Here is a 15,824-nt window from a genome sequence, read left to right as displayed (position 1 = left end):
CTACCCCTCCTCCGATTTTTCCAATTCTGTCCTTCCTAAATAAAGTATATCCCGGCATAGCTATGTCCCAGTCATGATTTTCATTGTACCATGACTCTGTAATTGCCACAATGTCTAGATCATCCCTTGTCATTATTGCAATTAGTTCTGGGATTTTATTTCCTAAGTTCCTAGCATTTGCACACATAGCTTTTAGAGTTTTGTTTTTGCTTTTTCTGTTCCTATCTATGTTCTCTCTGCCTATGTTTATTTGGTTTTGATCTGAATTATCTTCTGTTGCTGTGGCTATGCTTCCTATTCCCTTTGCTTGCAGAAACAATAGGTTGTGTCTTCCTAATAGTCTTCTCAATAGAATCCTAAAGTGGTGTAGAACAGATATGAAAAAAGCAGTGGGTTAAGATCGAGGAACAGGCATTGCTAGTCCCCATTTGCATATCACCATGGATCTCCATCCTCCACAAATCCTCTTATCCCACCATTGGGCCCACCCATGTTGGAAGTATTTCAGAATCACCCCTTCTATCTCCTCCACTGCCTTTTCTCATATGTCGTTTTCATCAAATGACCGCTTCCCTCCGGGTGTTGACATAGAGCATTCTGACAGTTGACAATAGAGCATTCTGGGACTGTTGAGACTTGGACAGCTGGTGAGCCAGGGTCAATATAGCATCCTTCGAAGCTGTATGTGATAAGTGGAACTTACCACTGGCCGCAAGAAGGAAATATTTGAAGATCCATCTTTTCTTCCAATCTCTTGGTACCTCTGGACCTTTAGTGCCCCGACTCTTGCTATCAACCTACTATATAACCTCCTGTCAGTGGACACCAGTTTAATTCTTCCACAATTTACTAGAACCTGGGAATGAGAGATTGGTGAGGATTTGGGTGAAGATAAGAGGTAAAATATTTTCTGTTTAGCTCATGCTTGTTCACCTAGTTCCTACAAGCTGCTATCCCAATGGTATAGATGGCCAGATACTCTATCTAAGATGAGGACTGGTGCTGGCATTGCTCTAATGCTCCCGGTTACCTTCACCCCTTCTCGAATGAGGTCATTCATTTTTCTGCTTAGATTTTAAGGGAACCGTCCAGGAGAGTAACTCTATATCTGCCTTATAGTCTTAATATGCTGGTGTTGGGACGATATCAGACCTGTCCATTCGATATGGAGCAGTTTCTTCTCCCTCTGTCCTCTTGTCCCCCTGATACCTTTCCCTCCCAATTCTTTCTGCTTCCTCTCCCTCCCCTGTACATTGTTCCCCTTTTAACTCTATGGGGGTACCTGATCACAGGGCTGCGTTTTTTGTTGCCCTGTGATTAGATATTCGCCGCATTCAGGGGGAGGGTATTAGCTACGTGCAAGTGGGCGATCGCTTTTGCAGCAGAGCTGCACAAACACAAGTTTGTGCAGTCTCTGCACAGCTCAGGACTTACTTAGCCGCTGCAATTGTATGCTGCTGATCGGGGCCTGAGCTGACGTCAGACAACCTCCCTGAAAACGGCTGATCCCGCCTGTGTTTTTCCAGACACTCCTGTAAAATGGTCAGTTGCCACCCACAAACGGCTTCTTCCTGTCAATAACCTTGCGATCGCCTGTGCGATCGCTTTTTTCGCACCATCCCGCCGCTAGGCACCGATGCACGGTGCTGTTGTGCGACACGCTGGCACATTGCGGTGCATACACATGCGCAGTTCAGATCTGATCGCCCGCTGTTTGAAAACACACAGAAGCACCAATCTCGGCAGTGTTTGGACTGTTCGTAATGGTTTGATTTGCAAAGTTCCGAAATACGAATGAATAGACCATCGGTCAAACGCGACTGTTATTTCATAGAATACGGGCATTCACTATTCATTCGTATTTGGGTATTAGTTTCTGAGTGCTCAAGTGCGTGTCTGTTTTTTTTCGAATCGTTAAAAAAAGCAGCAAAAAAATAGACCTGCTTTATCCAGTCGAGTTTGGATAACCATGCACAGATCAGTGAGATCTGTGCATGGTTATCTATGGGAAAGGGTCTGTTTAGTGTAAAAACTGAGAAAAAAATTGCGTGTGGTCCCCCCTCCTAAGCATAACCAGCCTCGGGCTCTTTGAGCCGATCCTGGTTGAAAAAATATGGGGTAAAAAATGACAGGGGTTCCCCCATATTTAATCAACCAGCACCAGGCTCTGCGCCTGGTCCTGGTTCCAAAAATACGGGGGACAAAAAGCGTAGGGCTCCATTGTAGCCAATGGTGGGAACTCTGCGGTCAGAGGTTGACCGAAAGTAACCTCACCGCTGACCGCAAAGTTCCCACCATTGGCTACAATGGAGCGCATAGGCGCTACATTGTATCTGTGCCGTGTGCTGCCTGACAGACACTACAGGAGCACACAGCCAATCAAGAGAGTGCCACGACGTGGCGCTCCCTGATTGGCTGAAGGGACCCTCTTTGACAGGAGTCAGGGGGGGTCCTGGCAGTCGGGGAAAGGGGTCCCATGTGTAAACATGGGACACCTTTCAGTGCGTGGTCGGGTTTCCGTTTTATTTTTTTGCCAAGTACGTGGATTATTCAAAGGTCGGATTCTACACTCGATTATGTGAGTATAATTTTTTTCACAGGTACCCCAAGGATTCTACATGGAGAAGAGGACCGAGCCTCGTGGGAACATAGGTAAGTATGTATGTATGGAGGTGTGCATGTATGTAATAAACTTATACTTTCACGGTGTGTGTGTCCTGTTTTTTTGGGGGTGTTTTTTTAGTAGTAGTACTACAGGTACCAGCGGGCCCGGTTTTCCATCGTATGCTGGTACTTGTGGTTCTCCAAGTACCAGCTTGCGGGGGAGGCTTGCTGGAACTTGTAGTACTGCTACTAAAAACAATATTCACATTTTTTCACAAGGCTATCAGCCCCCCATCCGCCGCCCTTGGATGGGGGGGACAGCCTCGGGCTTCACCCCTGGCCCTTGGGTGGCTGGAGGGGGGGGGACCCCTTGATTTAAGGGGTTCCCACTCCTCCAGGGTACCCCGGCCAGGGGTGACTAGTTGGGTATGTAATGCCAGGGCCGCAGGGACCAGTATAAAAGTGTCCCCCGGCTGTGGCATTATGTACCTGGCTAGTGGAGCCCAGTGCTGGTTTAAAAAATACGGGGGACCCCTATGCTTTTTGTCCCCCGTATTTTTGGAACCAGGACCAGGCGCAGAGCCCGGTGCTGGTTGATTAAATATGGGGGAACCCCTGTCATTTTTTACCCCATATTTTTTCAACCAGGACCGGCTCAAAGAGCCCGAGGCTGGTTGTGCTTAGGAGGGGGGGACCCCACGCAATTTTTTTCAGATTTTTTAAGACTTTAATCAACTTTTTAAGGTACACAATGAAGCCCTGCACGGATCTCACAGATCCGGCCGGGATTCCTTGTGTTTTGTCAGGCAGTGTTTTACTCATCACTCCCGTAAAACACTGCCTGATAATACGAATCACATCGACATCGGAAAAAACGATTGTGCAAAACTCGGCAGCTTAGTGAATGATCGTATCAGGATTCAAAAAGTTGCAGTAAAATGCACCCGATACCATTCGAGTTCAAACACCCTTCAAAACGGCCAAAACACAAATCTTTGTAAATATACCCCCAGGTCTGAATTACCCCCTATTTCTCTTTTCTCTTTGATGTCCTTTTTCTTTCTCTTTCTTTATATTGTTCAGTTCTCTACAGTTTAATCAGGTTATCCAACATTGGGGGTCATTCCGAGTTGTTCGCTCGTTATTTTTTTATCGCAACGGAGCGATTAGTCGCTAATGCGCATGCGCAATGTCCGCAGTGCGACTGCGCCAAGTAAATTTGCTATGCAGTTAGGTATTTTACTCACGGCATTACGAGGTTTTTTATTCGTTCTGGTGATCGGAGTGTGATTGACAGGAAGTGGGTGTTTCTGGGCGGAAACTGGCCGTTTTATGGGTGTGTGCGAAAAAACGCTACCGTTTCTGGGAAAAACGCGGGAGTGGCTGGAGAAACGGATGAGTGTCTGGGCGAACGCTGGGTGTGTTTGTGACGTCAAACCAGGAACGAAACTGACTGAACTGATCGCAGATGCCGAGTAAGTGTGGAGCTACTCAGAAACTGCTAAGAAGTGTCTATTCGCAATTCTGCTATTCTTTCGTTCGCAATTTTGATAAGCTAAGATTCACTCCCAGTAGGCGGCGGCTTAGCGTGTGCAAAGCTTCTAAAAGCAGCTTGCGAGCGAACAACTCGGAATGACCCCCATTGTGGGGAGTTTTTGTAACATTTTGTTTGATTGTTGCATTACTCTGTATTTGGCATTTCTTGCAATATATTATATACTTTGTCTGCTTTGGTTTCTTGAACTACTTATTCATTTTGGTTATCTTTTGTTTGTCTTTGTCATTAAACCAAATAAAGATATTTTAAACAATAAAAAATATATATATATTTTTCATTGCAGTAAAAATTGGAAGTGAATTTAAGCAGATAGGTATGCATGAGAGTCAGAGGTTGGTACTGGGGGTTTGGGCATGACAGGGTGGAATAACCTTGCTCCCAAAATGAGTTGGCACAAGCCACTCGACAGGTCAACACATGTTCTACAGATGGCCTGGATGGGGTGTGGTCCCACCCTAACCCAACACACATCTGGCCACACCCCCTAGCAGTTCTGATCACAGGGTATTTAGGGATAGATTATACAGGCCATTTATCTAAGTTTATATACCCAGAGAGATAAAATCATGTTCAGTCATATTTTCATCTGTATGTAATTAAAATGTGTGCTATATACTGTATATGTGTTTGTTTATTTATTTCTCTACATTTTCTTCTCTAGAACTCCCCTACATTGGGCCGCAGCAGCAGGAAAATCTGACTGCGTTCAGACTCTGTTGAAGTTAGGAGTAGATATGAACCCCAGGGACATCAATGAGAATACGCCCCTGACCTACGCCATGTACTGTGGGCATGCTATATGCATCAAACTACTTTCTCAGGAGAACAGGTAAATACGTGAACAGCAGTAATGGCATCACACCCAATAAATGTTGCTTCTACATTTGGTGTTTTCTACATAATGTCTCCGTATAACCATATTATTATATTATTTTGTTATTTTGATAAATACTTTGTTAAAATAAAATAAATCATCAAAAACTACCTTTAATGTTATGATTTTTAATAACATTATGGGCGGAATGTAATAGACTGAGCATTCCCTAAGCCAGAGGTTCTCAAACTCGGTCCTCGGGGGCACACACAGTGCATGTTTTGCAGGTAACCCAGCAGGTGCACAGGTGTATTAATTACTCACTGACACATTTTAAAAGGTCCACAGGTGGAGCTAATTATTTCACTTGCGATTCTGTGAGGAGACCTGCAAAACATGCACTGTGTGTGCCCCCGAGGACCGAGTTTGAGAACCTCTGCCCTAAGCTTTATAACATGTGGCAAGTTCCCGCGAGTTTCCACCAAGTGTGGAGTAAAAGTCACAGGATGTAATAGACGGCAATTTAGTAAGTACCAGTGTAATTCTCCTTCCATTCGGTGGCCATGAGCTAAAGCCTGTGATAAATTGCCACAATGGGGTGATGGGAAGTTTCATTACACAAGACGTTTTCTAGCAGAATCCATTGTTAGTAGCTGTGCAAGTGACCTCATTAGCCCTATGGGGGTCATTCCGACCCGATCGCTTGCTGCAGTTAGTCGCTGCGCAGCGATCAGGTTGGAACTGTGCATGTGCCGGCCCCTCAGTGCGCCGGTGCATGGTAGCCATCGTTGCTTAGCGATCGCCTCTGAGACAGAGGCGGTCGCTGGGCGGGAGGGGGCTGGACGCTGCCGTTTAGGGGGAGTGGTCCGGCCAACGCAGGCGTGGCCGAACCGTTGGGGGGGGGCGGGCCGCTGCGGCTGCGTGACGTCTCACACAGCCGCTGCGGCCAGTGGCAGCGACAATCAACTCCCGGCCAGCCGCAGGAGCTGCGCTGGCCGGGAGTTACTCCACAAATACAAAAGCATCGCCACTGTGCGGGGGGGCGGACTGACATGCGGGGCGGACTAGCCCTGTGCTGGGCGTCCCCCCGCATGTCAGGGAAGATGATTGTAGCTGTGCTACATTTAGCACAGCTACGATCAACTCGGAATGATCCCCTATATACCTTGTTTGTGGATTTTAAACTTTGAAAGGTTTGGGAAGGATATAAGTGAAGGAGGACAAAGGGGAGGAAGGTCAAGAGGCTCAGTTGTTGTGTATAGATAAAATAACTTTGGCCCTTATTCAGAGATGAACGCTAATGCCGCCGCAGCTGAAGAATGCGAAAATATGCAAATGCCGCAGCTACCTGAATTTGTATTGAGATGCCCCCAGCAAATTTGCGAGTCCCAGTAGCTGCGTACAAAGATGCAGCCACCGTCAGTTATCGAACCTCTGAGTAGCAGCATGGCCGCAGGAAGTAGGATGATGGAGCCATCGACGCTGTGTACGGGATTACAGTCTCAGGCTGAGACATACCCCAAAAATGGTCACGTCACGCCTGCGTTTTTGCCACCACTCCCCATAACCGCTCCCAAGCAGCCCCTGACTGTCAGTTACTTTGCAACTAAAGCCTCAGTCAATAATGGCACAACTGTGTAAGCATCCATCTCTGTATCATGCCCTTTGTTCTGCTTGTTCTGCTATATACAGTATTGTGCTGAATATATTTGTGCATTCTGTTGTGATTTAGGTAAACAGTAACATTCCTAATTTTACAGCTATAGAATGTATTATACTATGGGGGTTATTCAGGTTTGTTAGCAAACCAAAAAAGTTAGCAAATGGGCAAAAACATGTGCACTGAAGGTGAGGCAACTGTAACATGTGCAGAGAGATTTAGATTTGGGTGGGTTATGTTGTTTCTCTGCAGGGTAAACACTGTCTGCTTAATTTCTACACTACAGTTTAGATTTCAGTTTTAACACACACCACCCAAATCTAATTCTCTCTGCACATGTTACATCTGCCCCACCAGCAGTGCAGCATGGTTTTGCCCAATTACTAATAAACCTGAATAAGCTCCAATATCTGGCAAAGTTAGTATACAAAACGAACCCGTCTCTCATCTTAACGGCACCTCAGGCATTTAGCACATCTACAATATGTTACTCAGACATGTGAGGGGACGCCCAGCACAGGGCTAGTCCGCCCCGCATGTCTGGCGCTAGCCCCCCGCACAGGTACAAAAGCATTGCACGGCGGCGATGCTTTTGTACCCCTGACGAGTAGATTCCTGACAGCGCAGCTCCTGCGTGCTAGCAGGCCGCGTCCCGGGTCGCATGCAGCTGCCGCTGGCCGCCCACCCCCCCACCCCCACCCCAGCAGTCCAGTCCGGACACGCCTCCATTGTCCGGACCACGCCTCGCCAACAGCGTTCTAACGCCGTTGGCATGCCCCCTCCCGCCCCGCGACCGCCTCTGCCTGTCATTCAGGCAGAGGTGGTGGCAGCCCTGAGATGCTTTTGTGCTCCACGTGCGCACTCCACAAAGTAATTCAGACTGCGATCGCTGCAGCGATGCAGTCTGAATTACCCCCATAAAAGGAAAGTTTAAGGCCAGAACCTCACATAGAGAGATTGGCAAAACCTCTATATTTGAATAATGTTTGTTTAAAAAATATTACGCCTCAAACACAACAAAACTCCATTTTTTTTAAACTGGAACGGCTTGCGGGCTGGTTTCTATAGGCTCTGATGTGTAAAAAGGCCACATGTAACCTAACATGCATCGGATGTCAGATTCCATCAGTCTCGCTGCTTGAGGCCCCCCTTGTTTTACCAGTTATTCTAGTGCATTTCCAGCGGTTATTCAACTCGCTGAATAGTTATCACATCAAGTGAAGTGTATCTTTAACAGTAGGAGTATAGGGCCTTATTCCGATATGTACGGTATTGTACAGCCGCAGGAAAGCAACATCGGATCACGGTTGCGATGTTCACAGCCATCTGCGTAAGCCAAATTTACTCAGACTGGCCATCGGAACTCCTCTGCCGGGTTCAGGAAATCTGTATCTGATGACGCACATCCTGGGCTCAGCACGCCTACATAAAAAGCCGGCAACCCGCCCTCGTTTTGCAGAATGGTCCCTGTTGCTTCCCCTGAAATGAAGCAGCAGGGAAATCTTGTTGCGGCTAATGGGGGACTGTGGGGGTCATTCCGAGTTGTTCGTTCGTTGCCGATTTTTCGCTATACTGCGATTAGTCACTTACTGCGCATGCGCAAGGTTCGCAGAGCGCATGCGCTTAGTTATTTTACACAAAAGTTAGGTATTTTACTGGGCGAACGCTGGGTGTGTTTGTGACGTCAAACCAGGAACGAAACTGACTGAACTGATCGCAATGTAGGAGTAAGTCTGGAGCTACTCAGAAACTGCTAAGAAATTTCTATTTGCAATTCTGCTAATCTTTCGTTTGCAATTCTGCTAAGCTAAGATACACTCCCAGAGGGCGGCGGCTTAGCGTGTGCAATGCTGCTAAAAGCAGCTAGCGAGCGAACAACTCGGAATGAGGGCCTGTGTGCGATCACGCAGGACTCATTCTGCACATGTGCAGTTTCCCCACCATTGGGTCAGTGCATAGACCATTGGGCTTACGCACTAACCTGCATCAGGCCCATATCACACCAATATTGCCAGAGTTCTGTAGAGTTTGCCGCAAATCTCATTCTGTTACATACAGCAACTTGAAACTCAGTGACACACCCTATTACATCCCCCCTGTGCTTAATATTTTTAGGATTTTTCATAAGGAATGCTAAAAACATTGACGGGTCTTTTAGTATTATACAGGACTATGTAAACAAAGCATATAGATACATTTATGGGTTGTAGTTTGCAATTATTAGGAGGTGGAGAAGTTGCCCAAATCAGCCAGTCAGATGCTATAGAATGTACTAAATGATAGCCTGAATATGATTGGATGCTATGTGCAACTTCTCCACTTGTCCTGTTTAGAAGGTTTGAAACATCATGGGTTTGGTAGAATATGACGGCAGTTGGGATACCGGGGAGATACCAGACTACCGACCATGGCATCCTGATAGTATGAATCCCAATGGCCCCCTGAACCTAACCCCCCCCCCCCTTCCCACACCCTAAACCTAACCCTCCCTCCACCGCAGCCTAAGCCTTACCCTCTGGGGGGAGTCTAACCCTAACCCTCCCCTCACAGCCTATACCTTGCCCTGTGTGGCGGTAACTGTCAAAGCTACAAAGGATGGAAGAAATAAAAAGCTACAATTTAATGGATTATTTGCCTCATTCCTCCTTTCATCATATGATAACATTGGGTGTGAAAGCAGAAGAAGCAGGTCACTTTACACCTGGACAAGACATGCAGCATTTTAGGTGGGGCAGAGAGAGATTTGGGTGCTTATTTACAAAGCATCGAGTTGTAAGACCCAGCGCTTCTGATCGTGTTTGTGCCTGATATTTAAAAGGACATAAACACAATCAGAAGCACCAGATTTTACAACCCAGCACTTTGTAAGCAAACCCCTTAGAGGTGGGAGGGGAGCATCCAAACTTAAATCTAAACTGTAAAGTAAACATAAAAGAATAACATACTTGGGCTAAGAAACCAGTGCTAACACTTCTCCTGTGTGTATAATTTCCAGTCTTTCTTTTTGCTGTTTTTTTCTATAACCTAAGCCCTATCTACAGTATGGTAATGTACAATGTATATATTTTATATAATATATTTAAAATAATTATACACGGTCGAGTTACATTATTATGACCCCCAGTTAATAGCCTGAGTAACCGCCATGTGCAGCACGGACAGCAGCTAGATGGGCTGAACTGTCACTTTAGACACACGTATGGTAGATCCAGGTTCATTTTGATGGTGAGCTGCTCTATTGTAGCGCGTCGATCGGCCCTCACTCGCCTTTGTAGCCGACGTTCACCACTCACATGAATGGCACAAGGTGCTCCGCAGTTTCCATGTTGGTTATTCGCAATGGTGCCATTTGTCCAGTCACGATACACCTTCACCACAGCAGCACGTGACCAGTTTACACACTGCGCTGTTTCAGAAATACTGCCGGATAATCATTCCTTTTTGCAACTCGGATAAATCATCTCTGTTACCCATGACAGCAACGAGTGATATGTGTGCAGACGGCCTATCGCACACCATATATACACACCAAGCCAGCGCACAACATGTGACGTACTGCATGGGCTACGCACTGATAACGTCAAATGTAGGAGGTGGTCATAATAATGTGACTCAACTGTGTATTTATTTTGATGACACCCTTCGGTCATGTGTACTTGGGGATGTAGCTACTGTTTATTAACTCTAAAGTATGCTAAAAGTAAAGTCTGGTGTCCTGATTCAGAGGTGGGCGCAATGCAGTTGGCGGATGGCTGATGTTTCTTCTAATGAAAGAAATGCATCAGAGACGTACTGCGCATATGCCAAAATGGTCTTGCGGTGGTGATCGTCGTGTGGACTAGGACTCAAAGCGATAAATTTAGCACAGATATGATCTTCTTCCCTGACATGCGGGGGGACGCCCAACACAGTGCTAGCCCGCCCCGCATGTCAGTCCGGCCCCCCCTCGCAGAAGTGCAAAGGCATCGCACAGCGGCGATGCCTTTGCACTTCAAGAGTAGCTCCCGGCCAGTGCAGCTTTAGCGTGCTGGCCGGGAGCTACTCATCGCTCCCCGGCCCGCAGCGACTGCGTGTGACGTCACGCAGCCGCTGTGACCTGCCCCCCGTTTGGACCGGCTACGCCTGCGTTGGCCGGACCAAACCCACGAAACGCCCAGCGTTCGCCTCTGCCCCGACAATCAGGCAGAGGCGATCGCATCCCTGGTACGGCCATCTGGCATGCGCCGGCGCACTACAGCGCCGGCGCATGCGCAGTAGGGACCCGTTCGCTCTGCTGCATTAAAACGCAGCGAGCGAATGGGTCAGAATGACCCCCATTGACCATTTCGGGGAGGTAATGGGGAAGTAGTGAAAAAAACACAGACACAGCTTCACTGACCCCAGTGGCTTAGTTGTGATGGACATTCTAAGCACACATAGGGTTGCTCTGAGGTCTGAAGGTGTATCTTTGTATGCAGGCAGCCAGATTTGAGAAGCCGGTGGCAGGCGTCTCTATACAAAAGACAGTAGATGCGACATTTGCATATCCTCTCAGATCACACAGCAGCAATGCGATTAGCGACCACCTATGAGTCAGATTCTGAGAGTCTTGTTGTATTAGTGAAGCTCGCTTAGATAATATCCCTGTTTTCTGCATTTGCAGTAGACCAGATCCATTGCAGCCGCTCACTTCTCCAGGCTCCAAAGCCATCAGAAAAGAAGGACGTCTCACTGTACTAAATCAGATCTTCTCATGCAAGAAGAAGAAAATGGAGCAGAAAGCACACCAGAAAGACAAACTCAGGTATAACGGAGAAGAGACCTCAGAGGTTGATGACATCATCACCACATTTGACTGTATCCTTGACACAAACTGCAAAGATCCAATAGATGAACGAGTGGCCTCCGTCAATTGTAAAAAAAGGATAGTGGAGTCACAGAAGTATCTGCTGCCAGACAAGCAGAACTGCAAAGGTCTTCCACCCATAAGAACGCAGAGTCTCCCTCCAATAACTCTTGGAAACGCCTTTTTAACAACTTTGCAGACAACATCAGATGACCCACAGAACAATTCTTTCCATTTTGCACACAGGTCTCAAAAAAGCAAGAGCGAGCATGACTTGTTTGACCACAGAATTAGTTGCCAGACTCTGAAAGATAATCCTTGGCATATAGCTGCTAACCAAATCCTGCCCCATAAATCATGGACTTCTCCTCATACAGACAAGTTCAAGGATCTTGCTTTGCCCAAAAAGTCTAATCATATTGACAGTCTGTATCCTCCTCATCTTCCTCACATGGAAAATTCACATTCAGGTAAAGTGTACAATGGATGTAATACACAATATTAATTTAGCAGGACTAACATTGCTTTAGGGTGTGACATTTTTGGTGGACCTCATGTAATCAGCAGCTAGCTTTGTTCTATCTAGTGCAGCAAGACAATGGGCCTTAAAGTAAAGTAGCTTGAAACTTTTTTTTCCGAATTGCAATTTTTCTCACTGTGCATGAGCAACTTTCTGCACCTTTTTGTCTCAGGACTGGCACTTAGCTTCTCAGCAAGCCAGTGTGATTGCAACTGTAATGGAAGTATAGTTGCAAGGACAGTGTAGTAACGGTGTGGTGTGAGGGCTTAATTGCGAATTGAGACTAACATGGTCATCGAAAAGTCTAAGCTGGCCATACACCTATACAATAACGTGTACAAATGCATGATTATGATGCATCGTGTGCGTATCGTATACTTTTTATGGACCCTTATGATGCGATGAACGGCCCCGCGGGTCGTACATTGCATCAACAGATCATATGTGCTGCACATATAATCAGTCGATCCAGGTAGGAGTCCATTGCGGGTGGTACGATAGATTGTACGGTGCAAAAGCACTGTACAATCTATCGCGTGCACCTAGTGCGAGTCGTACTAATGTATGGCCAGCTTAAAACGCAGCCTCCTGAAGGGGTCAGTGTGTATAGTGTAAAGCTGATAGTAATCACTGCAAAGCTGCTAAAAATTGTGTGTACAATTGGTTGCAGCTTTGTAGACACACCCATTTATTAAAAATACGTGGGACACGCCCATTTATTCAAAATAAGTGAAACATTAGCAGTGTTTAAAAAGTAATGTTGCACTGCAAAGAAGCTTCGTTTTCAAGGATAAAAGGCCTAATTCAGACCTGAACGTAGATCAGTCTTCAGACATGCGGGGGGACGCCCAGCACAGGGCTAGTCCATCCCGCATGTCAGGCCCGACCCCCCCCCCCCCCCTTGCACAAGTACAAAAGCATCACACAGCAGCGATGCTTTTGTACTGGAAGAGTAGCTCCCTACCAGCCGCTGCCTGCCCCCCCTCCCAATGGTCCAGGCATGCCTGAATTGCCCGGACCGCGCCCCTTAAACGCCGGGCAAACACCGCTAGCCCGCCCCCTCCCGCCCAGCGACCGCATCTGCCTGCCAATCAGGCAGAGGCGATCGCAGGGCTAAGACAGACGTTGGCTGTCTTGCATGCACCGGCGCACTGTGGCGCCGGCGCATGCGCAGTTCAGACCTGATCGCTGCTGTGCAAAAACTCACAGCACAGATCAGGTCTGAATTAGCCCCAAAGACTGCATCGTGCACAACTGAGTAGGTAGGCCAATCCCAGGCCGTTTTTTCAATCCCAGGATTCGGGATTGAAAAACGGTCAATCCCGGGATCCCGGGATTGCAGTAGGGACCAGTGAAAGATGTAGGGAGCAGCGCTGGAGGGAGGGTGTAGGTAGCGGTGCGGGAGGTAGGGAGGGGGTAGGTAGCGGTGCGGGAGGTAGGGAGGGGGTAGGCATAGGTGTGCGCAGACACTGACAGGCGGGTGCCGCTCCGGACTTCCTCCCCCCCCCCCCCTCCACGGCATTATAGTGTTCTCTCACCTCCCCTGTCCTGGATATAGACTGCTCACCTGGGCGGCCCAGGTAAGCAGTCTATGTCCAGGACAGGGGAGGTGATAGAACACTGTAATGCCGTGCCGTGGAGGGGGGGGGGGGGGAGTCCGGAGCGGCGCCCGCCTGTCAGTGTCTGCGCACACCTATGGGGGTAGGTAGCGGTGCGGGAGGGTGGGTGTAGGTAGTGGTGCAGGAGGGTTGGTAGCGGCGCGGGAGGGAGGGAGGGTGGGTGTAAGTAATAACACTTACTGTTAGGCGGGCGGCCGCGGCCGCCATGGACACACTGAACGCGGCGGCATTTCAAATGAAGCGCCGGCCACCAGCCAATCAGAGCTGGAGGACCGGCAGCCAATCAGGGAAGCTGCCGCAGCAGTCGCTCCTGATTGGCTGCCGCTGCTGCGGCACCTTCCCTGATTGGCTGCCGGTCCGCCAGCTCTGATTGGCTGGCGGCCGGTGCTTCATTTGAATTACCGCTGCGTTCAGCGTGTCCATGGCTGCCGCGGCCGCCTGATAGTAAGTGTTATTACTTACACCCACCCGCCCTCCCGCGCCGCTTCCAACCCTCCCGCACATGCGCACTGTAATCCCTTGAATCCCGGGATTGGAGGCTCCAATCTCGGGATTCAAATCCCGGCATTTTTGGGCCCAAATCCCGGGATCCCGCCGATCCCGGGATTGGCCTCCCTACAACTGAGGGATGGGAAGCCTGCACATGTATTTCTAAGTGTTGAAATGGGAAAATGTGTCAGCTTCACAATAAACCACTTGGGTTCTTATTACCTGGACTCTCCAGTCATTAACTTTAATACGGAATGGAAAGAAAACATTGGTAGTACCAATGTTTTTAACATTTGTCATAGAACATTGGTTAGTCCTAAATAGGGATGGCCATCGGTGGGTTATCAATGGATGGTATGGATAACCTCGATGGTGTAAAACCATCTGGAAGGGATCCATCAATGCCTCTATCCATCGATGGTCATCCCTGCATTACGGTACAATGAAATCAGAGCCTGGGTATGAGGCTTTGCGGTTTTCAAGCGGCAGGGCTAAGCTCCGTGCCCTGACACTTTAAGGGAATTTTTTTTAAAAAAAGTTCAGTAGCGTTGAACCATCGAATGCGGGAATCCATCTGGTTCTCCCCCATTGATGGTAAAAGTATTAGACATCGGTCATAGACCATCAATGATTTCCAACCTTTGGTGGTCGATGGCCATCCCTAATCCTAAACATTGGTCTGGGAACACTGATAGTATAAGATGTTAACAAAGTTTTTGTGTAGCTATTATTATTATTATTATCCTTTATTTATATGACACCACATGGGTACCGTAGCACCTAACAAAGTGCATAAACAAATCAGCAACACAAGAAAACAGTGACTTACAGTACAAGACAATGTAGGACAAGTACATGATATATAAACATTTCTGCATCAGCAGACATGACACTAAAATAAGCATCAGGGTGGCAGAAGCCGAGGGTTAGTTGCCGTTGTAAGGAGTATGGTGTAGAAGATTGTCTAAGTACAAGAAGGAAAAGCACATGAGGGGAGAGGACCCTACTTATATTCTAAAGGGGAGGGCAGACAGACAAAGGTGACACAGATGGGGTAGACAGTGAGCATGGAACAGAGGCTTAGGTTTTGAGTTGGCTGGGTGTGATAAAGAAGTGAATCTTGAGAGCTCGTTTGAAGTTTTGTACGGAGGTAGAGAGTCTGATGGGTAGAGGTAGAGAATAGAGATGAGCGGGTTCGGTTTCTCTGAATCCGAACCCGCCAGAACTTCATGTTTTTTTTCACGAGTCCGAGCGACTCGGATCTTCCCGCCTTGCTCGGTTAACCCGAGCGCGCCCGAACGTCATCATGACGCTGTCGGATTCTCGCGAGGCTCGGATTCTATCGCGAGACTCGGATTCTATATAAGGAGCCGCGCGTCGCCGCCATTTTCACACGTGCATTGAGATTGATAGGGAGAGGACGTGGCTGGCGTCCTCTCCGTTTAGACACTTGATTTACTAATTTTGGGGAGCATTAGGAGTACTCAGTAGTGTACAGTGCAGAGTTTTGCTGATAGTGACCAGTGACCACCACTTTTATTTATAATCCGTTCTCTGCCTGAAAAAAGCGATACACAGCACACAGTGACTCAGTCACATACATACCATATCTGTGTGCACTGCTCAGGCTCAGGCCAGTGTGCTGCATCATCTATATATATTATATATCTGTCTGACTGCTCAGCTCACACAGCTTATAATTGTGGGGGAGACTGGGGAGCACTACTGCAGTGCC

At 47.8% G+C, this 15,824-nt stretch overlaps 1 protein-coding gene across 1 annotated transcript in view; it reads left to right on the top strand.

The window, feature by feature from the left end:
* Nucleotides 1-15,824, top strand: part of ANKRD55 (ankyrin repeat domain 55) — a 315,713-nt gene that overhangs the window by 248,019 nt on the left and 51,870 nt on the right. The window contains exons 8-9 of the mRNA XM_063947702.1: nucleotides 4,824-4,991; nucleotides 11,279-11,931. Of these exons, the coding sequence (XP_063803772.1) occupies nucleotides 4,824-4,991; nucleotides 11,279-11,931 (821 nt within the window). The remainder of the gene's footprint in view (nucleotides 1-4,823; nucleotides 4,992-11,278; nucleotides 11,932-15,824) is intronic.

The sequence above is a fragment of the Pseudophryne corroboree genome, chromosome 1, assembly GCF_028390025.1.
Source record: "Pseudophryne corroboree isolate aPseCor3 chromosome 1, aPseCor3.hap2, whole genome shotgun sequence".
NCBI lineage: Eukaryota > Metazoa > Chordata > Amphibia > Anura > Myobatrachidae > Pseudophryne > Pseudophryne corroboree.
The sequence above is the reverse complement of the archived record's forward strand: the minus strand, read 5'-3'. Positions and strand labels throughout refer to the sequence as shown.